The following is a 27,818-nucleotide window of genomic DNA, read 5'->3' as shown; positions in this document are numbered from 1 at the left end:
CAACCATCAGGTCATCAAAGACGCCTCCAATAACAGCACAAGGGAAATGATACCAGCACAATGAAAGACCAGCTGGCACATTCCCATAAAGGCAAAAGCAGCCCTCCTGTGGTTTTGATGAACAGCAGAAGATGAATCCTTTCAGATACAGTAATCCTGCAATCAGATACTCACAAGAACCACAAATAAACGCGAATCAAATCCAGGGCTTTAATGGATTACGGGGAATGCAAAGGACAGTCAGTAGAATGCACCAGCTTTCCAGCACGCGGAGCACAAAGACGTTTCGCTGAAGATCCCGGTGAGCAAAAAGGGCACCAGTCCAACCCCTGCTTCCTGAAACCAGCTCGTATCTAGAGGGCTAATTCTTACAAGAAAGCAGGCAGGCTCATGCCTCCTCTGACTGCTACCACCCCGCACAGCCTGCAAGTTAGGATGAATCAAAGTCCTATCATCTTCCTCCAGGATGCCCTTATGCAAGATTGGGAGGGTTCGGCTCAGAACTTGGCTACAACAGCCAATTTGAAGTTTCAGGGGAAAAAAAACCCAACAGCTACAAACAAACAGAAAAAGAACAGAGGGAGAGGCTGCCAGGGGGAAGGAGAAACTGAAGTCCTTGTGAGTTTGCTTTGAGAGGCAGCAGGAAGGACCGAGACAGAGGGGAAGATGACAGAAGAGAAATAACGTGAATCTGGACGATTCAGAGGTAGAGCTTTTACCACAAAAAAATACCAAGCATTTGTGGGAAGCAGCTGCTTCACCTTCTTCCGAACATCCCCTCATCCGTTGTTCTCCCTCCCCAGGTGACACTAAAGCATAAAGCATTTCTTCGACTGAAAAAGATACCATGCCTCCCTGTACCCAACACTGCTGGTTAAATGAATCACTCGAGAAAGCAAATAGCAGCAGCAGAAGACGGCAAGCGCAGTTGCTTCTGTTTTTCCGTTGGACAGTGCCGGATAGCACATACCCCACACACAGGCAACCTGGGTGGGTGCGCGCTTCTGCCTTCAGAGCACACCCAACATATAACTGGCATGGCTTATTTGGCAGGCAGCCTCTCTCCAGGCACACGGGGCCACCTTCAGCGGCAACAGATACTTTCCAGACTCGTTCAGTCCTTGCAGTCTCTGCTGACGCTGCCAGGAAAGCCCAAGCGTGCCAGCAGCAGCAACACTCGCAGAAACAACCCTGCTTTACACAAAGACTGGCACTGAAGCGAAGGGAACGGCTCTGTGCACTCCTTACAACCCTCTGTCAGCTATTCCCTCTGCCCTTATATGGGAGCATCCCGTGGCCCCGCTGGGAATATGATGCTGTTGGTGGACATGAAAGGTAAGGCAATACCTGAGTTGTCAGCACACGAGGACAGAATTTTTCTTTTCTGAAAAGCAAGCGGAGTCTAGGAGCCCAAACTCTTTACAGCAGCTACGTGGGAGAAAGCAGAGATTAAGAGTGTCAACTGCTGACAGTCTGCGCCCACCTTTCTCAAGAGAGTTATGCTGGTAATTTTAATCTTATTAAATATTGTTAATCGTATTACTAACCTAACTCTTTTCACATGTTGGAAGAAATTTAAAGAGAAAATTCCATATATGACTACGCTATGTTAAATGCTTTCTAGCCAAATCTCAATTCAGGGTAAGTCCCCGGCTTGCAGATTCCAGTTCTGCTACACACAGGTGTGGAGGAGCATGGAAATAGTCTGCTCAGCACCAGGTTACCCGAGTCACCTTCCCTCCCAGATTCTTCTCTGTCCATACCCTGCTTGTTTTCTTCTCCTGGGATTCTGCTAGACATTCCTGGCCTCTCAAAGTGACCCTATTAAAACCTATGCAATTCCATGCCCGGTTCGTAACAATCAAGGGGAAACACCAATTTCTCCATTAGAATGCAAAACAGCTCAGTGCATCAGCTTCCTCCTGAATCAGGGCAAACGCCTCCATCACTGGCTTAGCTCCCGACGTCACACACGCACACAGATGTATCATTAATGTAACGCTCATCGATTTCTGCATTTTACGCACAAGGCGTAACACAGGACTCCTGTGACCTCTGTTCAAAAAGCGAGGCCAGAAATGAGCGGACCTCAGTCAGCACTCCACCTTACACAGAATAAGGCCCTTGTTTAGTAAAATACTGACCCCGCTGTTTTACAACACTCGGGATTGCAGCCCCTTCCTTTGTAACTACCACAGCAGTCCAGATATTCTCTCAGGACTACTCCTGTTCCAGATTGCTGCCCTGAGATAAAGCAGCAGTCAGAGAAAGTTTAGATTTGAGAAAAAGAAAGATCTCAAATTGCACTGATGTAACAGAAAACACACCTGCTTCGGGGGCCCAAACACTTGCTGCAAACTGTTCAAAAGGAATGTGTTCAAGGTGGAAAATGAGATCTCCAGGACAACAGGACTTAACCACGCAGTTTCAGCACAGACAGCAAAATCAGTGCCGAGGGAAAAATGTGAACACATGGTCTTCCAGAAGTTAAAGGTATTGTATTTATCAGAAAGCCACCTTCTAACTTTTTTTTTTACTGTTACTGGAAAAAGCGTTGAATAGATTGAAGAAGGCAGCCAAGTTAGCCTCCCCCAAGTTAATAATTTAAATGCATTTGTAAGTTAGCAGAACAGGTTCAATGATTAAGCAACTTTGCTTTCTGCAGAAGGCAGATATTGCTACCTCTGAGGCTGAAGTTTCAGGAATACGGTGATACTGACTCGTAATGCTATTTTTTTTTAGACACTGCCTGGCTTCAGGCGTTATTTACTGCCGCACCACTCGCTACCAGCCCTCTTAAGCCCTGGCACAGGGCTACTCCCTGAAGACACCCAAATCACCTGTCAATCCTTTTGCTGATTAAAAAGTTATCTTGAGCTCCCCTGAGTAACTTCTGGCTCTTCCCTGCGTTCAAAAAATTCTCGGCACCCTTTGAAAACAGCATCCACACCAAACCTGACCGCCGCGCTCCAGCGCCGGCCCCGCAACCCCACCGCCCAGCTGAACGCTCTTTCACAACCCCCTGTCCCAGCATCACTGAGAACTCGGGTGTAATTTTCTCCACCTTTTGCGCTGGCTCTTTATCCCAACGCGTCTGCTCGCTTCCCAAAGCTTTCCCAGGGCTGCTGTTTCCCAGAACGCGATTCCCCCAGGCACGGCTACACCACTGCAATCCCAGCCGCGGGGCGAGGACCGGGGCAGCCCTTCCAGCCGTGCTGGAAGGGCTGCCCCGGTCCTCGCCCCGCCACCAGCCCGGTGCCACCCCACCGGAGGCCCCGCTGGGCCGCGGCCCGGCCCCGCCGCTCCTGAGGGGCCGCGCCCATCCCCCCCCTACGCGGAGACAAAGCGCGGCCCCCGGGCGGCACCTGCCGCCGAGCCGCTGACCCCCGGGAACGCGCCCTCAGCGCTCCACCGGGGTCCGGGCACGACGGCGGCAGCCCCCACCCGTCCCCCGCCGCGGTCCCCGCCGCCCCTCACCTGCCGCCCCGCTCCGCTCCGCTCCCCGCCGCGCCGTCGCCGAGGAGCGCTGCCCGCACCGAGCCGCGGAGCGACGGCCCCGCCCCCCCGCTCCCGCTCCTCCAATAGCAGCCGGCCGCCCCTCAGAGGCCACGCCTTCGCGCGGCCCTTCGCAAGATCCCATTGGCTGCCGCCGGCGGGGCGTGGCCCCGTGCCCCCTCAGCGCCGCGGCCACCTCCCCTCAGCAGCGCCCCGGTACCGCGCTCGGGCCGGCCGCCGCCGCGGGACCCGGTGCCGGGCCCTGCCTTCGCTCTCCCGGCTCAAAGAGGCGTCAGATCGAGCGCCCGAGGGACGAGGGGCTTCTGTCGCCTCGAAACAACGAGCCTCTGCGTTTAACGACTCGCCCCCAAGCCGCTGCCGTGCAAGGCCTGGCGAAGGACCCGGCCGGGGCGGGTGTTCTGGGTGCTACCGCCAAAAAAAGCGGTGGCTGCCAGCCGCAGCAAACTGCTCTTCCAGAGGCGTTTGCAGCCCTTATGTTGAGAGCTGGGCTTAAAACTATATATTGTGGAAGAAATCCCCGGTTTTTTCCTCTCTCTGTATTCCGTAGCATAACCTCCGTGTGCGGTTCGACGAGCCTTTGTGCTGGGCTGTCTTCAGCCAAGAGGTGTGGGTGAGTGGGAATCCGCAGCGATGCAGCGTGCACGGTGCGCAGGGAGCAAAATCTGATAGCAAAACCAGTTTCTACTTATTTAGGAACCGTCCTGTACAAACACAGCACCGTTCCCATTTGCAGAGCATGTGGGAAGCAGGACACCAGCGAGACTCAAGAATGTGACAAAAGCGTAGTTATCTCTGGTTACAAAACAGCAAAGAACATACCATTCCGGCTGAAAGTCGGCGGAGACAAAAGCATCGTAAAGCAGAAGCGCCTGAAGTGATATGTGTAATATAAACTGACTGCTGGTTTTGTGATTTTTACTCCTGTGAAGCTGGCAGCTCCGGTCAGGAGCAGAGCAGAGGCTGGTGCTCTGGGTAAGACAGAGGCGTTTCTTGCCCCCACGAACTGCCTGCATAAAACCCTCTCTCTGAATTAGGGGTAGGTTCTGTCAGTAACAGCTCTACAGAGGGACAGAATTAATGCTCCCATTTTTCTCGCTCACACTGTAACTTCTGTGTTCCCCAGATGTGCTGGGCTCTGTTGTGTCGTCGATCAGCAAATGTGCAGTTGTCTAACAACTGACTTGCTATACATGCAGCGACTGACGAGATGTGCTGAATACGATTACACAGCCCGATGGCCGTTGGCCTGCTGAGCTGACCGCTAGACACTGGGAAATCCCGGACAAAAGATGAAGTTAGGCCTCTACCACCCAGCCACAGATTCTGTATGGAAAAAGAGGACGTATCTGAGGACGTGCAGAAGTGATAACAGGAGCTGTAGGTCAAAGCAGACTCTGGGGTCGAGGAAATAGGCACTAGCCTGTACGCCGGGGGTGCCCATCACTTTTCCTTTTTTGCTAGATGCAGCTACAGAGCTCCGCTTGAGACACAAAGCTGCTCTGAAAGTTTGAATCGGGCTTTCCTCCCACATGCATTTCTGACATTTCAGAGGAACGTAGTTGGTAAAAATCCCATGTCCAGAAGCATCATTAAACATCTACTCTCTTTGTTACAATCCATCAGCCTCGCACACTCCCACCCCCAGCCCAAAAAGCGACTATTTTATGAAGGAAAAAAGTATGTCTGAAAGTTGAGAGATGCTGAACAGTCCCCAGGATCACGGTCCTCCAAAGGAAGGATTATTTCGCAGGCAGTTGCCAGCTGCCTCTCTGGACCTTTGCTCCTTGGCGCTTCCTTATGCTGAGGAGTCCTTGGGGCCCGCTGCACGCAGAGCCCATGAGGACTCTCGGGAGGAGATGATCCCTTACTTGCTCCTCTCCCCAGACAGACAAAACCATCCCATTACTACACCCTGCCCACCGAATCGCTGTTCAGGTTAGAGCTCACTGAACAGAATATTATCATCTCACTCATCAGAGACATTTTAACTGCACTCAAATTGCTTCCACCAAAATCCAGTTTTGGTGACTAAGAGCGTTAAAAAAAAAACAAACACATTTTTCTTTGCTCCAACCCATTCCTGACTCAAAACACTAATCCCCTTTGTGCCTTTCCTCCAGAGCCAGTCCCAACCTGCAGCCCCTTCTGTCTGGTAAAAAACATCTGCAAGCTTCACTTAAAAAGCACCAAAAAGCCCCATGAGAGTGCACTGGAAAAGAGCACCTTTTCCTTCTGTCCCACGGCAGGGAGCTGGCTGCAGGGTCTGCCTTGGCAGTGGGGTGGGAAGAGCTTCTGGGCACTTGAAGGATGTTATAGTGCTTCCCTCCTGCCCTCTTACTGCACTCACAGCCCTCCGGAGCGACAAGGATATTGTAAAACCATCACGGGATTACACATTCCCTCTTCAGGGAGGAGTTTTGATTGGTCTCCACAAAAGTCTCTTCCAGTTCTTAAAAATGAGCTACAGAAAGAGCTAGTTCTCAAACATCACGCAGCTGAAAACAGTGTCACACAAAACACATTGAGGAACAAATTTAAGCAGGTTTTGATTTTCATTTGTTCAGAACCTTTTTAAAATATATTTAAATCCATAAAGGATCCTCCTCTGTAAAAGCCCTTGTTCATGTCTGGTTCTAAGCAGGTTAGCTAAGTTTCTTACGTAACTATTATGATAATCACAAGGCTAGCAGCTGCTTATGCTCCTTTTGATTTTCTTCTTACTCTTCCTCCCCTCCAAGCAGGGAATGAGATGGGTTAAGAAAGTCATGAGGGATATCTGAATACTGTCTATAGCTTCTGGGAATAAACTGCATTTAGAGCAGTAATTCAGGGACCAACAGAAGGTTGACTACATCTACCCTACTTTAAATCCGACTCTGTTCCTTTCAAGTTTTCAATTTGTCAGAACATTTAGAAACAGCTTTAAGGTCTTCATTACCCTCATTCAGGCACCTACAGTTTTGCTAGCAGCAGTCTGTTGATGTTTAAAGTTCTGCTTTTGAAGATGCCTCGCAGACCGTGCGGCCTGAACAGCGCCCAGCATCCCAGAACCTGCGGGAGCAGAGTAAGAGACTCTCCTAGCACACCCTGATTTGCACAGGTTCACTTTTCTCTCCGGAGAACGCAGCAAAACGAGCTTGGGATGCCTGTGACAATCCCTTTATCTTAGAGCTCTGTGGCCTAAGCATTTACGCGTGACACGTCCAGTGTCACCGTGAACAAGTTTTCCAGCGTCGCAGGTGAGGGCTCCAGCCACACAGGTTGTCACAATCACCTCCACGAAGAGCAAGGGTTAGATGTACTCGATGAAGTAGATTGCACGCACCAAACTAATACAGAGGGTTGGGTGAGCCGCTCACTGCATCACCACAGATGAGGTGTTGTTTGTTTGGTTTTTTTTTTTTTTTAAAAACAAGTCTTGAAGCACAGGAAAGTTCCTGAGAGCGTACGATATGCCAGTATTTAAATAAAATAGTCTTTAATGGGCCAGCGTGCTTCAGGCAAACTCACAGAAAGGCCAGTGTAGGCTGCAGCCATTTAAAGGCTTACAACAGAAGGGTGCAAAGTTCTATTAAAAACAGCCTTTAAAAAACCTCCTTGCATAGTATTTCAAAATGGGTCGAGAAGCCACCTTACAAATTTGATTCTGAAAAACAATTACTAAGGCGCTAACTTGTAGGGCGATACTTCACTGCAGCTATGCATACATGCACTCTCCCTCTCTCCTGGTGCCTGTAGTAAACTGAGCTAGTATTTTCTCAGCACACCGCTTTCTCATTCTGCTACAACTTGCACCACAGGATAACCTGCACTAGGACGACTGGCACATCAAATTGTCCTTAGACTCTCCCACTTCAATATAAAAAAAAAAAAAAAAAAAAGCAGTTCTTCGAACGGAAAAGTCTGAAAACTCTTGACTGAATCCGTCCCATCCCAGGACAGGATCTGTCCGTATCTGTATCAAACCTAGTGATATTTACTTAAACTGTTCTTAAAAACTTCCTACGATGGAAACTCCAAAACCTTGCCACAGCCATAACTACCTGAAGGCTTAATTCTCCTTAAAAAGAAAAACTGTGGCCCAGCTGTTTTTTTGCTGTATTTAAGCCCCTTCTTAGATTATCCGATTGCCAAACACCATAAATTCCACTTCTCTGTATTTTATGAGGAAGGTCACGAATATAACTTGCTAGCAAAACTCTGGCAATAAAATACAGTTCTAAATATATTATGGACAAACCCAGCACTGTCTCCCTTTTCCTTGCTCAGGAACCTCACTCCTACTGCAAATGTCAATCCTGTTTCTGCAGTAAACAGGACATCTCTAGCACTCCTCAGCTCCATAAAGAGGGAAATATTTGTTTTTAGAAGGTATTCTGTGAAAGAAACTCTCTTTTCCAAACAGCTAGTTACAATGAAATCAACAGGAGCACCTGCAACTTCCGACCAGGTTCTCAGAATGTTAGAACATTCAAAACTCAAGTGTTAATAAATATATATATATATATCTCCTGATTGTGACACCACACATAATTGCTTTTGTCCTGTATTCATAAGCACCATTAGCTATTCCTTTCATGAGTGGAAGGAATGGCAACTTTTCTCTTCAGAATGCCCCTACTGTTAGAAGACTGCAGTGACCTCATTAAGAGTTATTTCCACAGCTACTAGGCTGTTTGCTTTTGAGTTACCGGCGGTTTCTCACGGAGCAGTAAGAACTCAAAATAGCTTAGCATGGGCCAAGCTCAGGCCGCTGCCACCCATTTTTCTATAGTTATTAGCTATCAAAGGGCTTCCTGTTGCCCTTACTAGGTTTCCTCCCTAATTTATCTTCTGTGTCTTGATTGACAGTGGAATTCATTTGAATCAGCACTGGCTTTCTCTGACCCATACACAATGCCTAGGCCAGTCCCCGGCCTCTCTAGACCTGTACAAACTATGGCAACCACCATCCCTCCTGGCCGATGAGCGTTTGGGACACAGGGCTGGCTGAGCCACCCTGCCCAGAGAGGACTTTGCTCACAGAAAGAGCAAGAATTTAAGTCTCGAAAGGCCTTAGCAAGCAGAATTTTCTCGTTGAGGAAAGCTTCAGCTGAGAGATGTCATGCCAAAAGCAAAACTCAACTATCTATTATAAACTTTGTTCATAATCCAATTTTATTGACTAAAATAGCCCACAAGAGCACAGGGAACAAATATTCATTTAGCCATGGCTGAATCATCCGGAAATATGCACCGAGATGTCACTGCGCGTTGTGTAAATCACCGTCAGTACTGCAACTGTACCTGAACTACTGTGAGTGCTCAGATAAACACCTCTGTACAGCTGCGCTGGTTTCGTTCAAACTTGTGTATTTGCTGCCTGCGTCACCATGACAAAGATTTAGCGTAAAGTACTGAACAGATTATGCGTATAGCCTATGTTATAGCGTCTTCCTGGATATTGCCTTCAGCTAGCTGAAGGTACAGCTCTTCCTCTTGCAGCCACACCTTCTGGCTTTGGGGTACACATACAGCGCGGCACCAAACGACACATTTAGATCACTGCCACAACGGAGTGATGAGTAATCCAGGACTGAGGGAATATACAAATCTGCCCTCCTAGTTATTATACAGACACAGTTAATTACAAAGCTTTTTCCCTAATTGAAATTATTCTGCTGTCACTTCACATCGGAGGATTTAGCCAGGAAGAGCAGAAATAAGAGAACCCCAGTAATCACTTGCAACAGTGAGTTCTGCCAGCCGTGCAACGCTGCACGCAGAATCCTGTCCTGAATCTTCAAAACCCCCTACGAAGTATAAGGTCCAGTTATTTTCATCTTGATACGTATCACACCACCCAGCTCTTCTCAAATTTCAGGCTGCGCATTTCAAACTCTCATTTATCACAGAGTTATTTGCTATTGTTCTCATTGACTGACTTTTTCTTCCCGTAACTCCAGGTAATGTTAAAGCTACCTACTATCATACCTTCTTTAAATGGGTAGAAAGCAGATCCTTTAGAACAATAAACAACCCTTGTTTTTCTGTTCTCTTATTTATTGTATACAAGTTTAGCCTCGGACCTCTACTCATTTTTGATGCCACCAAGTACAATTCAGTCAGTGTTGCCTTGACTTTGAAGTTTAGCTGCCTAACATGCAGCATTTTAAAACCATGCTCACGTAGATATAATCCACACTTTTCAGTGGTGCTGAGTACCTAAAATTCAGCCACTTACATAATAAGGGGGCCTAACTGTATGGAGTTAAACTGAAGGGAAAAAAAACCCAACAGAACCAGAACAAAATTCTCAGTGACTAGTGGCAGCAAATTACAAATCGAACCATTGTACTACCCCTTCCCCTTTCATTACACGCTTGTCTCTGATTTCCTCAAGCTCCTGCAAGAAGTATAACTCGTAAAAATATTTGTGAAATGAGAAAATGAAATATTACAGATTTGAAAAATCGCGTTGATCTGTACGTATACTTCTTGACACAGGGTATGGGAATTTTTATCCCAGCTCTCAAGCCATCAAACAGCTTCCCTGACAAATGCTTGTTATCCACTCTACGCTCCAAACAATCAATATATAAATCAGCAGTGGTCCTTCCCAAAACCACCTTTTGCATAGTTTGTCTCCCTTACAAGTAGTGAACATCACAGATCTTTCCTAATATTGTTTGTTTATTCAGTCATGTTATAATAGCACCTAATGATACCAACTGAAGTTGGTGCTTCATAAGAGCAAACGTCCCTGTCCCAAAGATCTTAAAGTCTTAGGAGCTTATAATCAAAACCTCAAACTCTTTTAATTGTTATTGTGCAGAAGAGCGAGCTGATAGAAGAAAAATAACCCACAGCAGACTGTATACTAAACACAACTTAGTCATTCTGAAACGCTTCCACAAAGGCATTACAGCAGGAGTGACAAGCTCACTTCATTTGTCTGCAAAGGTTCCACACCGCAGGAGCTCCGCATCCGATTTGTTTATCTGCTACCATCACAGGGAGAAAACTATTTCTTATCACAGCGATACCAACAACTTTGTGTTAGGCCACACACAGATACTGATGTTTAGCTGTTTGGACAAGCATTTTTCCTCTGTCAGCCATTCTTCATCCTTCCAGGAAAAACAGGCAGCCGGACCTTTCACTTTTTTCCAATTATTTTGGAGTAATTTGCATAACGCTATTACCATTAATGTCCCAGCTTACAAGCACCTGCTGTAGAGCAGCATTTCCCTTTCCAGACACGACAAAATTGAAAAAAGGATAAAAAAACAGAGAAAGTGCCAATGAGATACTAGTAAGGATAAGAAAGTTATTGCTCCATAGATGATTACTAAAACCACAAAATACCTAGGGAATGATGGGTTAAGGAGTCTGTAGAGGAAGAATAATTGGCTTGCATCTGCAGAATAAACATCATCATACTTACTACATCTCTGTATCTGAAGCCTTCTTCCCTGCCTGTAAGCCTTTAAGGACACGGAGCTATCAGTAACAAATAGCTAAAGCTCCAGAAATGCTTTTGGACACTTCGTGATAAACCCTTCTAGGAAAAAGTTACCATATGCAACTTAAACGTATTTTAAATGCATCATCTGGCTGCACAGCCACATTGTATCACGGGAACTTCAATCCTCTTTATTTAGGAGGACAGCCCCTGCTGTTTGTCCTACTGCGAGTCACTGCATCTAGAATAAAAAAAAAAAAAAAAAAAAAAGAAACAAAAAAGAAACAAAAACTTCAGGGCAAATATTTCTACCTGTTTGGTAAAATGACTCCTAATGTTTTATGTATGGACAAATCGCAAAACTATGAAGAAATCAGGAGAAAAATCATAAAGGATTACACATGAAGCGTTTAGATCAATGATAGCTTAAAAGAATCGTTTGAACAGAAAATCACCAATACAGCTCCAGAGTGAAAGTCCCTGATTGACATGATATACAAGGCTAGACAGTAAGAGTGAAGCAGCGAATGAAATCAACAGGTGAAAGTGTGGAATTTCCTTCGCTTGAGGAGGTAATGCATGATAAAGACAATTATGACATGACAACGCGTGGCAAAGACCGTTAACATGGAGCCTGCAGCAGCAGACAGACTAAGTCTTTACAAGTTTTCCAAATATACAGGAGAAATCATAACAAGAAATGCTAACGCAACTTTATGTGGACTTGTACTCTACGTACTTAGAGTGCAAGTTTATTTTTATTAATTTAGTAAATTGTGGCAATTAATTAAGAGATCAGTTCCCTTTAAGTATAATATAGAGTACTGGCAGAGTAATAGCAAACATAGCGCATGTCACCGCAGTGCTGTAAATAGAATTTCTCTTGATTTGTGTTTCCAGTCGCCGCTCGGTATCACACAATTCTAAAATCACATCTCTCACAGCAGAAGCCTGGCCCTTACCCTCCGCTGAAGACCTTGGCATCACTCTTTCTGTAGGTCTAGAATGGACGGCAAGTTTAACGCTCTGCACCTCGGCAACCACTTGCGCTACACTTTCCTGCAAACTGTTAAACTGCTTTTGTAAACTCCCCAGACATGAACTGACTTGTTTAGTGTAGTTTAGCTGTTCATTTAAAGGAATCAAGAGAGAATCTATTTTTATGGAGTCATTCCTGTCTTCTCTAGTTAACAAAGCACCTTCTTTTATTTCCTGTGATGTCCTTGTTTGCAGCACATTTTTCAGGTCTGCTATGACGTCACTGAGATCCTTCTGCTGTAAGTAATGGCTGGACGCCTGTTCTTTGATGGCTTCTTGCAGATTTATTGGGCCCTTCTGTGCTTCAAGCACCAAGACTTTCAATTCTTGCAGCCTTACTCGATTAACATAGGTGGAACCGAGAACACCTATAATGGCTCCCAGTACAGAACCAATAATCGACCAGTTCTTCGTTTTTTCAGCTCTTGTTCGCTCTTTCTCATGGCTTTCCCTTACAGCTGCAGAAAAAAGAGAGAATTTTTCTCTCTCGGATTCTTCTGCATTTAAATATGCAGCTCGGTACCTTTTCTCTTCCTGCAAGAAATACAGTGATTTGAAGGAGAAGGTATAACATGAAGCTATAAAGTCTATACTAAAAAAAAAAAAAGAAATCCCCAAACCCCCCAAGCCCCAGTGCAGATGAAGGAATGGAAATGAGGAACATCCAGTAGTTCTGCTTCAGAAATTTTCCTTTTAATGTAGGATTCTCTTTATTAATCCTACTTAAGTGAACAAGACATCATTTTAAGTCAAAGCTGAGAAATGCAAAAGGTCATCAGGAATTACAGCTGAAGATCCTCCACACAAGGATCTGTCGCACGCTGATGACAGAAAAGGGGTATGAGCGGGCAAGGTCCTTCTCGCCCTGTAACGTTCACTTTTTCAGCCCTGCTTACTTCTTCAAGCACTACCTTTACCACTCTTCTCCCTTTCAGTTCTAAACCCCTTGAAAATGGGAACTAAAAATAGGATTGGAAAGGACGTCTTGGATAGATTGATCTCATGGACATAGACACTTCTTATTCCTCTGCCTTCTCTTTCTTACCCTGCTCACAGACAAGTGTCTTCCCTTTCTCCCTTCTCATCGGCCTCAGCATGGCAGTTCCTTTTGTAAGCAGTTCTATCTCAGCAAAATAGGGGAAGGTTTTCTGGTTATCTTCCTGCAGTAATATTCTGCTGTGTTAGCAAAGGAATCACTGCTGTTGGTAGCGTTGAGCTTGTCTGTCAGCTAACTGCATCTCCCAGAATTATTCTTACTCTTCTGAGCACATCTTTCTTTCAGAAGGTGGCACCACCACCTTACGGACAGCGGTGACTTGAGTTTTTACCTTTCTTCATAGTCACACAGAGCTCTATTCTTTTTGACGTCTCATCCACACAGACCTGATCCCTTATTTAGACAGCTACAGATCTCTAGTTCTTTCCTGATGTTTTTCCCACTGATCCAGGAGCTCCATTTAAGCTCATGCATGGGTACGCGCTCTTTGCCTAAGCTTTGCCATAGGTGTATGCCTGTTTCCAGGCCTCTTCCTCGCTGTTCCTACGGATTTCCTGGATTGACTTTGGCTGCTACCTTCCCTTTCTCTGTGACTGATGGACTGTTGATGAATGTGCTCCTGTCACCAGCCCTGCTTGGCTCATCCAGCTGAGGTGCCGTAGGACCGTGTCTTGTTGGTGAAGATACTGCCGCTGCCTGTGCTGCGGTCAACCTCATTTTCTTGCTCGCCCTCCCTCACGGAGCAGCCTCACCCTTGCTGCTCCCTGAACAAAAGCTGCAGCGAATTGTCTGGGTGCTGCAGCCACATAGAAGGCAGTCGAGTTTTCATGGATTAACAACCAGAAAGGAGCCTCTCTTATCACATGGGAGGTTAATTCACTGAATCCCAGCTTTTTGTTGACTACTCATGTACAGATCACCACTCAAACAATTAATTTTCTAAGCTCATTATCTTCAGCTTTCTTCTCCAAATTTGCTGCCCTATTTTAGCATTGTCCTGGTTTCAGCTGGATAGAGTTAATTTTCTTCCTAGTAGCTGGTATAGTGCTGTGTTTTGGATTTAGTATGAGAATAATGACGATAACACACCGATGGTTTAGTCGTTGCTGAGCAGTGCTTACATTAAGTCAAAGACTTTCCAGCTTCCCATGCTCTGCCAGGTGCACAAGAAGCTGGGAGGGGGCACAGCCAGGACAGCTGGCCCAGACTGGCCAAAGGGCTATTCCATACCGTATGGCGTCATGCCCAGTATAGAAACTGGGGGAGTTGGCTGGGGGGCAGCAATAGCTGCTCGGGGACGAGCTGGGCAACACTCAGTGAGTGGTGAGCAATTGCATTGTGCATCAGTTGTACTGTATATTATTACTGTATTATCATATTATTATTATTATTATTACTACTACTACTACTATTCTATTATATTTTACTTCAATTATTAAACTGTTCCTATTTGAACCCACGAGTTTTCTTACTTTTACCCTTCCGATTCTCTCCCCCATCCCACTGGGGTGGGGGGGGGGAGTGAGCAAGCGGCTGCGTGGTGCTTAGTTGCTGGCTGGGGTTAAACCACGACAAGTGGTAACATATACAACTTGCATAGCAGATCAAATCATCTATAATAATTGACTAAAACAAGTATCATCAGAAATTGACTCAGATCACTGTACTTCAGAACTGAACTGCATCTGCAAAAACAGTCACTAGTGACAGAAGCAAAGCGCACAGATTTTCAGCATATTTGCCAGTGCTCAAGTGCCAACAAATTACCTGCAGCAACCTGTGCTCCAGAGTAGCCAGCTCTAAATACTGGGTGTCGTCCCGAGAGACCCTGTCCAAGCGGTCGCGAATTTCCTTCAGTTTAATCTGTTGGGCTTCTACATTTTCACGAGCCTCTCGTACTATCCCTCGAGCTATCATAAAGACATTTTCAGCCTGAGAAGAAAGAGTATTTATTTTAGAGACTTATTAGCAGGCAGATCTAAATCACTAATTATATGAATTTGGGGGGGACACACACCAACAAAACAAATCACGCTCCATTTCAATCTAAGGGATAAGCTATATTTACTAACATGCATAGACTAGAACACATTCATAGTATCTGCACAGATAGTCAAAGCAGAAAAAAAAGACACGATTCTCCTTGGAGGATCTTTTTTGCCTCACAGCCAGTGTTTATACTTCATATAGCTTAACTCATAATTTTTAAATTTCCGCATTATCTCCACGTTTACCTCCGTCACTTTTCCCTGAGCCTCTCGAACTTCATTAATTCCAACGAACTCTTCGTATCTGTCCCACCAACTCTTGCATGTTGCAGACATTTTTTGAAGAGAGTTTTTTCCCATAACGGTCCCAGCTTCTGTCAGCCGATTAAGAAGACTCATGGCCATTTCTATTGCAGACTTGGCTTCTGGCCTCTTAGGCGCTGATGAGCAGTAAGTCCTCACTATGTGTAAATCCATTTTTGGACTCCACTTTATCAACCAATAGTGATATTGCAAACCACAGGACACCGAGGACACACCTGACTTATATTTCATTGGCCCCATGTCTTGAATTTAATCACTGAATAAAAGTGCTACAAGGACGAAGAAGAAAAAGAAAAGTTATTGAAGTATAGCCGATTAATACCTCTTAAAACTACACGTGTACCAAACCCAATACAATTCAAGAATGGCTAAACCATGACCAGTTTTACACCATTACTTACCTAGAGAACTTCCCAGTTTTCAACAAAGGGCAGTTCTGCCACAGATTCCTGCTTTTCTGCTGTTAGTAAGTACTCCTACCATGCTTCTTGATTACTAATTCACTCACTGCGTGAACAGTGATCATGTGCAGACCCAGCACCAGGAGGAGCAGCTTCAGAATAATTTAATGCTTCAGCACGGAAGTGATGGCCATGTGCAATTTTGCCTTGTGCTTTCACACTTGAGTTTGGTGTACGGTGTCACAGGTACTAACAATTCTGTAAAAGAACAGAAAAGGAAGAAAGAGAGGGGAAAAAAATCTTGATAAGAAAAGAAGTGAGGCTTCATCATTCCCTTTATCTTACACTCCACAAATACACGAAGAGTTGAAGAATGCAAAGACAAAAATATAAAGGACAGAGAGAAAACACAGAAGCGCTGAACCGAACACAACAAGTATTCTCATGAGACTGCCTACAAAAGTAAAACATAAGGAAGAGCCACAAGACCAGAAAAATATCACATAGTGAACACACAGCTAGGGCTGAGTTTTAAAATGAGCTTAAAATTCTTGCGTACACCGCAAAAGCAGACTGCTAGTTATGGTTTATTGTCTGTTGATTTGTAAATAAGATCTTAATCTTCTACTGAGCGCATTCCTCTAAAAACCGTAAACAGGAAAACTTTCAGATAAGGTTTTATATGAAGTTTGAGGACAACTGTGTTAGGTTTTGACTAATATAATATAAAAACATGGATTATTGAGAAAGCTTGATAGTTGCTGCACAGTTTCTTAAAATTATGTTAACACAGTTTTCCATGTTAATTTTAGGTGGCTAATGACATCACATATATGCAAATACAGGCATCTCCACTGGAAAGGATTTTTCCTAGTGGAAGACATTTTTGACCAGCTTTTAGCTGGCTACTGATTCGGAACGCCACAGGTTCACTCCCTGTTAAGTATTTCTAACAAATAGTAATAACGCCAAGCAGCGTTGTGAAAATCTTCCCAGTTGTTTTATATGCATAATAACACGGTAGATCAAAAACACAAGAACATGGAAATGAAGTAAGTTCTCTCTCCCTCCAGCATCTCTCATACGTCTTACTGTTAGAACACCTACTCTACGTTGCAGGCCACGTACTAAAACCTCAGCTCAATTTTGTCCATTCTAGACTGTAAGATTTCCCTCTTTTAATTGTGCTACTACATGAAGAGTTTTACCAATATTCAGGCTATTGAGACAGTATAGGAAAAAGAGAGAGAAAGTTGAGATTTTTAGAATACTATCTATGTAGACAGTTGCACATGGACTGCAAAGAAAGCAATCTCAGTCTGAGCTAATAGGATCTAAGGCAGTTATGAATGCTTCATCTGAGATAACATGCCTTGTCCCTCTCTTGCTTCCCCATGTAAGAAAATAAGTTTCCTCTGCCTTCAGTCATTGACGTAAATATTCTTTCAAAAGGTTTAACCCCAGCTGCTACACGTGCTGGACATCGGTGGTGAGCACGACTAGCTTTTGTGGGTCCTACCTTATTTCGCAGCAGTCTCTTTTGTCACCGCCCAAATGTAAAAACAGAATTCCCGACACGCCACCACAGGCTCACAGCTCTACTTCTGACGCCTGAGGGGGGAAATAGTCTGTTTTGTCCACATGACCGACCCCTTCACCGCACGCAGAGCTACGAGACTGCTCTCCCGGCACCCTACAGACCAGCGTGGCGAGAGCACTGCCGCCTCTAGTAGCCACGCACAGGCCCGGGCAGCAGCACCGGCCTCGCCTCAGCGACCCGCGGGGGCTCCCCCCGCCAGCCCTCCCCGCCTAGGCCGCGCCCGCCAGCGCCAGGGGCAGCCCCGGAGCTCCGTGCGTGGCGGAGGCCGAGCCGAGCCGCTCCTTCCCCTCCCGGGCAGCCCTCCCCGAGGAAGCCGGCCCCCGCCGCGCCACCCAGCCCGGGCAGCACCTCCTACCTGCCCCGGGGAGCGGCCCGGCGCCTGAGGCGGAAGCGGCGGCGGAAGCGCTACGGCGGCCGCGCGGGGCCAAGCGGAAGCTCGGGCGAGGGGCGGCGCGGCGGAGCGGAGCGGAGCGGGCACCATGTCGGGCCGAGAGGGTAAGGCCGGGCCCGGGGCCCCCGGCGCCGCCCGTCCCTCCCTCTCTCCCTCCCCGGGCCTCACTGTCTCCTCTGTCTTTGCAGGCGGCAAGAAGAAGCCGCTGAAGCAGCCGAAGAAGCAATCGAAGGACCTGGACGAGGTAGGGCGGCGGGCGAGCCCCGGGGGCGGCTGCGGGGGGCGGCTGCAGCACCGGGCCTGCGGCACCGGGCCTGCCCCGCTCGGCTCTGTCCCGAGGCACGGCCCGTGCTTGCGGCGGGGCCGCTTTCCCCCTTCAAATCACCCCTCGGCTCAGCTTTGCGTAGCGATACGCGTTTTACGAAACGTCACATTTTAACGAAGCGTCGTTCTGACGGTGAAACTCGGGGCCGTGAGGGGCGAAGAGGTGATGCGCTGCGTTTTTTTCCTGCTGACGTCCCGCCCGTGTTGATGGCAAACGCGGCAGTGCCGGCTAACGGAGGGGTCCGGTGCCACGGAGAAGGCTGGAACGTCCTCGCCGAAGCAGCAGGCTGTGACGAGAGTCTGACAACTTAACGCCGTCACAAGAGCCTAGGACAGGAGACAAAAACCCAGTAGTTTGAGTAAATTAGGTACTAGTGAATCTCACGTTAGAGATGCTTAACCGTAAGGGCGCAGAGTACGGGGGGTAAGCTGGTATTTCTGAGAGTCGTGGAGGATGGATGAGGCACCAGCGACTGTCAAAAGACAAGTGTGGCGTCTCTTTGAAAAAGGAGAAAAAAATAATCATAGCTTTCTAAGTAAGCTTTATTGGTAGAGAAACGGTAGAACCAATTAAGTGCTTGCAAGGATCCCAGTTATAATAACATAAAAATGAATAGCCAGTATGGATTTCAGTACAGCCAAGGCAATTCTGTTCTGTAGCAGGGCAGTGCTCTGTGCATGGGCAGCAAACCTATAGATGTGAGGTTCCTGACGCCAGCTCATGTAACGTTCTCAAGTGCAAGGCAGGAACGGGACCTCGAAGGGTGACGGAAGGTGAGCGTGCAGCTTGTGGGAACGCCACACTCTAAAAGCAGTTACTAATAACTCGCTGTCTGACGGCAAGGACATACTGAGTGGGGTTTTGCAAGATTTTTGTCTTCGATTGGAGTCTTAAGTAATATTTTGATTAGCGCCTTGGTTGGCTGGTGGACTAACTTACTGACAATATGGCTTATTCTCTTTGTAGAAAAGAGAAAATTTGGAGGGGCCACAGACTGTCAGAGGGCAAGACCAGTGGTCAAAGTAATCTTAACAAATTGGAGAAAGTTTGAAAAGATGGATTAATTTAATTAAGCATGTATGCTAAGTCCCTTTCTTTGGTAAGAATAATCAACTTATAAACTACAAGGAGAATGGCTAAACTCCAGGTCTGCCTGAAAGGATTTGAGACTTAGATCATACACTGGACATGAATCTGCAAAATCAGGTGTTGCAAAAGAAGAAAATGATACAAGATGTATAAACAAAATCTTGTGGGTCAAACATGATGTAATAATATTTCTTTTCCTCTCAGCACTGCAGTACTGCAAGCACATGGGGGCAACACATTGCAAGAAAAAAACCCACAGAAGTGGATAAATGGGAGGGATTGATTTACTAAGAAAGACACATTAGTCTACAGAAGAAAAAAAAAAACAGTGGAAAACCTGGAGAAACGGAATATTCTGTTCTGTGTGGGGTAGGTAGGGGAAGTAATAGGCTTACATTGCAGCAAGGGAAGCTTTAACTTAAAGAAGAGGAAAGCTTTCCAGTTACAAGGGTACTTGAGCCATGGACTGGATTGGTGAAGAACCTATAGAATCTCAGCTGTCAAGGTCCTCAGTTCAGTTACCCCAAAATCCTGAGTGCCAAGGAAAAAGACGATGGTCCCTTTCAGCCTGGGTGTCTCTGGAGAATCTGCATCTAAGGGACAGAGTATGTCTGAGCTCTCTTGAATTCTGGAGGCTGTTCTCACAGGGATGCTCGACAGCTGCCTTGCCTGTACAATTTGGCAGCTGTCTCATTAGATTTCTTGAAACTAATACAAATGTATTAAACCCGGCAAAAATAGCGACTAATGCGTGGTAGGATTTTTTTAAATCAATGCCTTTTTTAGGTAAAAGCAACCTTTTTTCCTTAGATTGCATATAATCCAAGTTATATTGTTAGACAGCACTTGTGCAGTAGGCTCCCAGCATCACTTGTGGCATATTAATGAACGGTTTTCATGCAAACATTGATTATTCAGGGGGCAGAATGAGATTATGCCATGGGAAATGATACTTGTTTAATTTCAGAAAGATCAAACATAGAAAGTTAAAGTTTAGTCATTGTGTTCTGGTGCAGCAAAAAACCCTTTGTCATAGTTCTGCAAGGTTTTGCATATTTAGTAGTATTCAGCCATCTTGCATCAGTTCAGTCAGGTTTTTATTGCTGTTGGAACACTACATTTGTTTCTCATTGCTTGTCAGTTGTTTTTGCATTTTTGGGGGGAGGAGATGTTAACAAACGCTGTTGTTCTTTTCTTTAGACAGATCTGGCATTTAAACAAAAGCAGAAGGAGGAGCAAAAGAAACTTGAGGAGATGAAAGCAAAGGCTGCTGGAAAAGGGCCCCTCAGTAAGTGAGGTGCCATACTGATAGGAAAAATTGAGGGCTTGCTGGCTTCAAAAATGTCATGGTTTTGCTTGACAAACATAAAAAGGCCTGTACCTCTAGGTTATTTAACATACACCAGTCAGTCAATGGAAAGTGGAGGTGACAACAAATAGAGGCTCATTTTTTTTTTCTTTCACTATGCAATTTCACCCCCAAACTACTGCTGCAGGTTCTGGTTTAGCAGGTGTAACAGCGTGCCTGGGATGCTAACCTATTCCGGTGGGATGGCGCAGAGACATTTCTACTCTTATTTTCGCATACCATCCTTTTCTTTCCAGATATTATTACATGTAAGCTTTGCCACAGTCCTGAAAGTTTAACAAATCCAGTACTTAGTTCTCTGAGAGGATGAATTTCTTCAAGAGCAGTAGATTCCTGGCAGAAAACAAAAACAAAACCAAACAAAACCAATAACCTGTGACTGGAAATTAGTCTGGATTCAACTCTTTTGCCTAAGTGACTGTAAAGCCTGCTGTGTCACAGAAGAAAGTTTGCAGGGTGCATCCTGATGGTGCGTCCAGCCTAGTCTTTGTCTCGGACGGGGGTAGTAGGAGATGGTTAATGCGAGTCTGTGCACTCGCCTCACACTCCTCCAGCATGTGCGGTGATCAGATTAGGGATGTTAAAGGGCACACCCTGCCTATTCCCTCTAGGTGTTTTTGACCTGTGGTCCATTAATGTGACTAATCCCTTCTCCATTCTATGAAGACCATTAAACTTTAGACCTTGCTTCCTGTTCTTTAGCAAGCTTTAAATCTTGAAAGCTCCTAGAAGGAGCTTTCCAGCAATCCCATAGCAACTTAGTTTTGCTAACAACCTTTGCTATGCAATCTTGTCAGATGCTGTTTGAAAATGTGAAATCCCCTGGCTTCACTTTATCCATAGACAGTGATACCCTGATAGAATTCCAGCAGGTCAGTGAGGGAAGGATTTACCATTTACAGAAGTCCTGTTAACTTTCACAAGGCTGCACTTATCCATTTGCTTTGTTACAGACTCTCTTATCTCCCCAGAGATCAAGGTCAGACTCGCTGGCCTATAGTTCCCCAGTTCTTTATAGAACGCTTTCTGTATCTGGGAGCTATGCTGGCAGCCTGTAAGTCCTCTGACATAGTGGCTGTAATGATAAGTTTCCAATCTTAGCCAGCAGTTCTGCATTTTCACATTGGAGCTGGTCTGTGCTCTTGGAGGGAGTGCCATCCAGTCCTACTGACTTGGGATATTTCTTGTTTATTTATCTCAAATTGATCTCGCTCCTCTGATTTATCGGCGTACAAAAAACGTGCTGGGTGTGGGACTGAGAATGTCTTTGGTGTTACAGACTAATGCAAAACAATTCACTGAGCCTCTCTTCTGTGTCCTTACCATCCTAAACTTGTTCTGCGTAGGGCGCTTCAGCTTACGGATTTCTTCATAGTTCTTTCCTGCCGTTATTACTCTGCCTTTTTCTAGACTGAATTTCAGTCATCTGGTCCTTGTCCAATGCTTGCCAAAGCAGGTAGTGACTATTAGGGCTAGACTATTCCCAAGAGCCTCAGCAAGGCAATGCTGTTAGGATCATATTGCAGTGCAAAGCCTGCTGTTGACCATTAGCCCTTGCAGCCTATCTTGCTGTAGCCTTGCTATTCTTTTTCCCTTTCCACTGGTCATACGTGAAACATGCTGCAAAAAACAGCATTTACAAACAATGCAGCACTTGTTGCCGTGTTAATGTTTTTTTTTTCTTTCACCCTGGTTTAGTCTCTTCAATTATAGGGACTGCAGAGAACAGATTATTCCAGAGAACTGGAATTCTCATAATTCCAGTCCCTGCTTCTGTAGAGCTTTGATCCCAACTGGGGGCTCTGGTTGCTGTAGGGATACAGATGCTTTTATTCCCTTAGCCTTGAATTTGATTTGACCAGACTATACTCTTGCTCTGTAAGAAATAAACAATGGAGGGTGTCCATGGAGGAACAAAGGAATTGTTGAAACATTTAGTTCTGTTGTAGATTTATGGGGCCTATTTGGTTCCAGGAGAAACTTGGTTTCTAATGTTAATTTATTCATTCAAAGTATGTGAGATCACAAACACAGAAGAGTAACACATGCAAAACCACTTCACCAGTGGGGATCTGAGTTGTACAGGCAGTCTAGTGGGGATTTGATTTTATGAGGAACTAAATTTGTAGCTAAGCTCTGTAACAGTTGTCTAACCAGTTGTGTTGTTTCTTTTGGCAGCTAGTGGTGGAATAAAGAAGTCTGGCAAAAAGTAGTTTGATCAAACTGCAGGGTAAGAAGTGATCGAGTTACTCAATGGATCTGCAGACTTCAGAGAGTCACGAAAACTCACTATTGTTCGGGAAACATTGTACATTTTGTTTAGTCAAAATAAATCTTTTTTGTTAAGATGTAATATTTTCTCTCTTCACCTGTAGCTTTTGTTTTAAAAATGGCATTACTGTTTTATACTGGAAATGAAACTTACTGAAGACCACTTGCGACCCTATGCAGCCTGAGTGCATCTGCTGGTTTGGTAGTCATTTGTGAGAATAAATTTCAACTTCTGCTCTCTTTTGACAATGGGAGTCAGGGCCTGAGTGTTAAATTCTGGAGAGTGTTAATCTGGAGGCTCAGGTTTAGCTGCAGCTGTCCAAGATGTGGCTGTATCAGCACGTGCTCTCCTAAGAGCTAGAAATTTTCTCTAAATAAAAGGTTGGGTTATACTCCCATCGCCAGCAAAGTGGTTACCTTAGTGTCAACCACTATTCAAAATAATACTCCTTTTCATAGTTACTACTTAGGTACGCTGTGGTGCTATGCCCTACAGTACCAGTGGCTGCTGAACATACGTGTGCCTTTGTCCTGCAAATAGTCACCTACACCTTGTTTTCCTTGAACTTCTGCATACTGACATCACAGCTCCTTTACACTCGCAGCAATGCCTTGGGGAGGGTGGGGAGAAGGGCTCGGTGCTTACGGGACTAGAACTTAATTTTTGAAATGAATAGCAGTGACAGTACACTGGGTATGGAAACTTCAAGGAAGGAATATGATGTTCCCAGGGCAGGAGTTAAGGGGGAAAGAATTAACATAGGGTGCTTCTTACCTGAGTGAATGGTAATCATGGAATCACAGAATCATTTAGGTTGGGAAAGACCCTTAAGATCATCGAGTCCAACCGTAACCTATCACTGCCAAGCCCACCACTAAACCATGTCCTCGAGCACCACATCTACACCTCTTTTAAATGGCTCCAGGGATGGGGACTCAACCACTGCCCTGGGCAGCCTGTGCCAGGGCCTGACAGCCCTTTTGGTGAACAAGTTTTTCCTAATATCCAGCCTAAACCTCCCCTGGCGCAGCTTGAGGCCGTTCCCTCTCGTCCCATCGCTTGTTACTGGGGAGAAGAGACCGACCCCCCCGGCTCCAGCCTCCTTTCAGGCAGTTGCAGAGAGCAATGAGGTCTCCCCTCAGCCTCCTCTTCTCCAGGCTGAGCCCCCCCAGCTCCCCCAGCTGCTCCTCCCCAGCCTTGGGCTCCAGCCCCTGCCCCAGCCTCGCTGCCCTGCTCTGGCCACGCTCCAGCCCCTCCATGGCCTCCTTGGGGTGAGGGGCCCAGCGCTGAGCACAGCATTCGAGGGGCGGCCTCACCAGTGCCGAGTACGGGGGGACGATCGCTGCCCTGGTCCTGCTGGCCACACTGTTCCTGGTGCAAGCAATGGTGGGATACCGACTGCTCCCTCTGTCAGGACAGGCGGCTGTTTGCTGCAAGTTGGGGATTGCTTCTGCAAACAACAAGGCACTTCCACTGCTTCTGTGGGGAGTTACATGGTAAATCTGCAGACACAGTCTGGGCTCGTAAGGAAGAGACTGGATGTTGGCTGTCCGCGCACAAGGTGCTATTCAGAGGGCTTCCTTCTTAAAAAGAGATGTTTCTAGAGGGCTGGGGGTGTGACCGCCTGAGGGTGACTGTTCAGGGGACACACCTTCTTCGTCCTCTCGAGGTCCCGTTTCAGCCGGGCAGGAAAGGCAGGTGCCCCGGCCTCTGGAAGAGGACGGGGCCGGCCTCCCCCCGCCACCGGGCCTGTCCCCCTCAGCGGCTGCTCGGGCGGCGCCGCCGCGGGGCTGAGCCGCCCCCGTGCGGTCAGGCCGCGGCGCTGCAGGCGGCCGCCGGGCGCATGCGCAGCGCAGCGCAGCGCAGCGGCGGGAATCCCCGCGCGCCCACCCCGCGCCTGCGGAGGCGGCCGCTGACGCGTGCGCGCTGAGGGCGGGTGCTGCCTCCCTCCCTCCCGTCCCGTCAGCCGCGCCGCTTCCCGCCGGCCGTCCTCCCTCCGCGCCGCCGCGGCAACGGGTCGCCTCTCCGGCACTCCCGGAGCGGCGGCGCAGCCCGGCTTTGCCGCCTGTTGTTCGGCGGTGCCACCGCGGTACGGCTCCGCGGAGCTCCCACAGGGCTACGGCCGCCGGTGCCTCGGGGCCGTGCCGGCCAAAGCCGCCCCGCTGCCAGCGCCTCAGGAGGCCGCGCCGCGCATGCGCTCTCCTCCCAGAATCACAATCGTTAAGGTTGGGAAAGACCCTTAAGATCATCGAGTCCAACCGTAACCCAGCACTGCCAAGGCCACCACTAAACCATGTCCTCGAGCACCACATCTACATCTCTTTTAAATGCCTCCAGGGATGGGGACTCAACCCCTTCCCTGGGCAGCCTGTGCCAGGGCCTGACAGCCCTTTCAGTGAAGAAGTTTTTCGTAATATCCAACCTAAACCTGCCCTGGCGCAGCTTGAGGCCGTTTCCTCTCGTCCTATCGCTTGTTACTGGGGAGAAGAGGGCCCAACACTGAGCACAGTGCTCGAGGTGCGGCCTCACCAGTGCCCAGCACAGGGGCACCATCACCTCCCTGGTCCTGCTGGCCACACTATTTCTGATACAAGCCAGGATGCCATTGGCCCTCTTGGCCACCTGGGCACACTGCTGGCTCATGTTCAGGCGGCTGTCAACCAACACCCCCAGGTCCTTTTCCGCAGGGCAGCTCTCCAGCCACTCCTCCCCCAGCCTGTAGTGTTGCCTGGGGTTGTTGTGACCCAAGGGCAGGACCCGGCACTGAGCCTTGTTGAACCTCATGCAGTTGACCCCAGCCCAATGATCCAGCCTGGCCAGGTCCCTCTGCAGGGCCTTCCTGCCCTCCAGCAGATCGACACTTCCACCCAGCTTGGTGTCATCTGCAAACTTACTGAGGGTGCCCTCGATCCCCTCATCCAGATCATCAATGAAGGTATTGAACAGGGCCGGTCCCAACACTGAGCCCTGGGGAACCCCACTCGTGACCGGCCGCCAACGGGATTTGACTCCGTTCACCACCACGCCCTGGGCCCCGCCATCCAGACAGTTTTTAACCCAGCGCAGAGCGCACTTATCCAAGCTGCGAGCAGCCAGCTTCTCCAGGAGAATGCTGTGGGAGACAGTGTCAAAGGCCTTACTAAAGTCCAGGTAGACAACATCCACAGCCTTCCCCTCATCCACCAAGCGGGTCACCTTGTCATAGAAGGAGACCAGGTCAGTCAAGCAGGACCTCCCTTTCATACACCTGTGCTGGCTGAGCCTGATCCCCTGGTTGTCCTGCACGTGCCATGTGATGGCACTCGGGATGATCTGCTCCATGACCTTCCCCGGCACTGAGGTCAGGCTGACAGGCCTGTAGTTCCCCGGATCCTCCTTCCGACCCTTCTTGTAGATGGGTGTCACGTTTGCTAACTGAACTAACTCCTTAACTCCTGTGGCAGCCGTGCAGCCTGCATCCATGCGCTGTGTGCCAAGAGGCTCCCACCTCAGGCCGGTGGGCACCCCTCGGACCCCAGCCGTGACTGGGTGCCCTCTCGCCAACAGTCAGAACACCTCTAGTGCGGTAAGAGAGACGCGTGTCTGCAGGGCCTCAGCTTGTAATCCTGGGCTGCTGGTGCCTTAACATCGAGGAGCCAGGCCTCTCCAAAGAGAAAAACTTTCTACGCCTTTCCCTCCTGTGGGCTGCGTTCGCTCCTGGCACTATGTGTGAGAGAGGCGTTCTCCAGCGTCTGTGGACAAGGTCTTGGAGATTAGTACTAGAGCAGACATCCGACATATTTTGTCATGGAATCCTTTAAGGATGACAGTCCTCTCTATTTTTGTGGCACAGCATCCCACCAGCTGTAGCAGTGCAAGGGCATATGTGAATCATTTTCTGAATGCCCTTTGTGCAGAAGTTAGGTATCCATTTTTGGGGGAGCTGGATCTTCTAGAAGGCAGCACAGTGTGATGACTCCTTTCTGGTCTAAAAACACACCTGTATGTTCTTTAAAGCTTTAGGTGAATCAGCTTTGGTGTTAATTTGGTGGGTTTGGAGAGAGGGGTAGCCCTGGATGCTATCAAGGGAGAGGATCTATGGTGTTCCTGTGTGCTACAGTCTTAGGGAAAGTAAGGGAAACATGCCCTTGCAAACATCAAGGGAGGACTTAGGGTAAACAAAATGAGGGAGAGATTGTTAGGAAAAAAGATGAAACTGTTTAATTGTTACACACCTATAGCAGATTGGCTCCTTGGTGTCTCTGATGAAGCTACTTTGGATTTCTTACCCAAACACTGAGATATTTCACGACCTATATGAATAAATTTAGGTGATTTACACTGGTCCAAGTGAAAAGAGCACCTAAAGCAATATGGGATAAGCGCTGAATAGTGTTAGCAGCTCTGGATAAAGGCTAGAAGCCTCTCTGAGTGATACAAGCCAAAGGATCATTGTCTGAATTCTGGTCACAGCTGCAATCTGAGCTGGAAGGCTGGGTAACTGCAACAGTTACAGTCATACAACACTTCTGTCAGCAAAAGCCCATGTTACCATAAATATATATAAGGTTTCAGTCACTTTGCACTTAAAGGTCAAAGCACGTTAATAATTGAGTGTCGTGGGGGCAGAACGTGATCAGGCACCTCTGCGTCTCAACTTAAATCATGACATGAGTTAGTGGCTGGGCTGGCAGCACACCACCAGGGCAACATCTTGCATTTTCTCTGGATCCCTCTCTTTAAATGAGGCTAAACTAATCTTCAACTTTCCAGAAGTATAGGAGTTATTTTTCTTCCTTAGATGCTTACAAAGGATAGTGTTTACTTCTCTGACTGTGAAAACAGAATTTTATTTGGTTTAATTAGAGAAAGCAAGCAAAGCACTTTCTTAATGACAAAGTAAACTTCCAGCTAGAACTATTAAATTTCAACTGAATTTTTATGAAAGTTCAAGTTTCTGTGGCCTGCTCGAGGCCATATCTTTGACAGAGGGGTAAATTAATCCGATCATCTGTATGCTGACCAACTCCTCATACATTTTTACATTTGTTCTTGCCTCTGTTTGACCTCTTTAACTATTTTAAG

The 27,818-nt window shown here is 47.1% G+C and overlaps 2 protein-coding genes and 1 long non-coding RNA gene across 11 annotated transcripts in view; 1 reads left to right on the top strand and 2 right to left on the bottom strand.

Moving 5' to 3' along the window:
- Window positions 1–3,558, bottom strand: part of PLXNB1 (plexin B1) — an 83,819-nt gene extending 80,261 nt beyond the window's left edge. For 2 of the 3 annotated variants that reach the window (XM_087745488.1, XM_087745485.1), the window contains exon 1: window positions 3,478–3,558. The gene's annotated coding sequence lies outside the window, so the exon portion shown is untranslated. Of the gene's footprint in view, window positions 1–1,347; window positions 1,429–3,477 lie in introns of those variants that run through there. The other variant, XM_087745486.1, reaches the window with a different exon arrangement.
- A 7,672-nt stretch (window positions 3,559–11,230) lies between these two features.
- Window positions 11,231–17,708, bottom strand: CCDC51 (coiled-coil domain containing 51). 2 transcript variants are annotated; one of them, XM_087745492.1, is made up of 6 exons: window positions 17,664–17,708; window positions 17,228–17,319; window positions 15,709–15,966; window positions 15,230–15,576; window positions 14,763–14,927; window positions 11,231–12,532 (listed from the first exon to the last, which is right to left on the bottom strand). In XM_087745492.1, the coding sequence occupies exons 4-6, from the start codon at window positions 15,545–15,547 to the stop codon at window positions 11,756–11,758; spliced, it is 1,260 nt and encodes a 419-aa protein (XP_087601618.1). In that variant the 5' UTR covers window positions 15,548–15,576; window positions 15,709–15,966; window positions 17,228–17,319; window positions 17,664–17,708; the 3' UTR covers window positions 11,231–11,755. The 2 variants fall into 2 exon arrangements, with proteins under 2 accessions (XP_087601618.1, XP_009468112.1); XM_009469837.2 differs by lacking the exon at window positions 17,664–17,708 and having other exon boundaries at window positions 17,228–17,366.
- LOC104016888 (uncharacterized) lies at window positions 17,663–22,835 on the top strand. Of its 6 annotated transcripts, XR_015701706.1 has the most exons (5): window positions 17,663–17,803; window positions 17,888–17,943; window positions 18,144–18,391; window positions 20,314–20,401; window positions 22,661–22,835. It is a non-coding gene; the product is annotated as an uncharacterized LOC104016888 (long non-coding RNA). The 6 variants fall into 6 exon arrangements; XR_015701707.1 differs by lacking the exon at window positions 20,314–20,401; XR_015701709.1 differs by lacking the exons at window positions 20,314–20,401; window positions 22,661–22,835 and adding an exon at window positions 18,684–20,304 and having other exon boundaries at window positions 18,177–18,391.
- The last annotated feature ends 4,983 nt before the right edge of the window (window positions 22,836–27,818 follow it).

This window comes from Nipponia nippon, unplaced genomic scaffold, assembly GCF_047370975.1.
Source record: "Nipponia nippon isolate SJK-2023a ecotype South Korea unplaced genomic scaffold, ASM4737097v1 scaffold_9, whole genome shotgun sequence".
Classification (NCBI taxonomy): domain Eukaryota; kingdom Metazoa; phylum Chordata; class Aves; order Pelecaniformes; family Threskiornithidae; genus Nipponia; species Nipponia nippon.
Note: the sequence above shows the minus strand (reverse complement) of the source record. Positions and strands in the feature narration are given on the sequence as shown.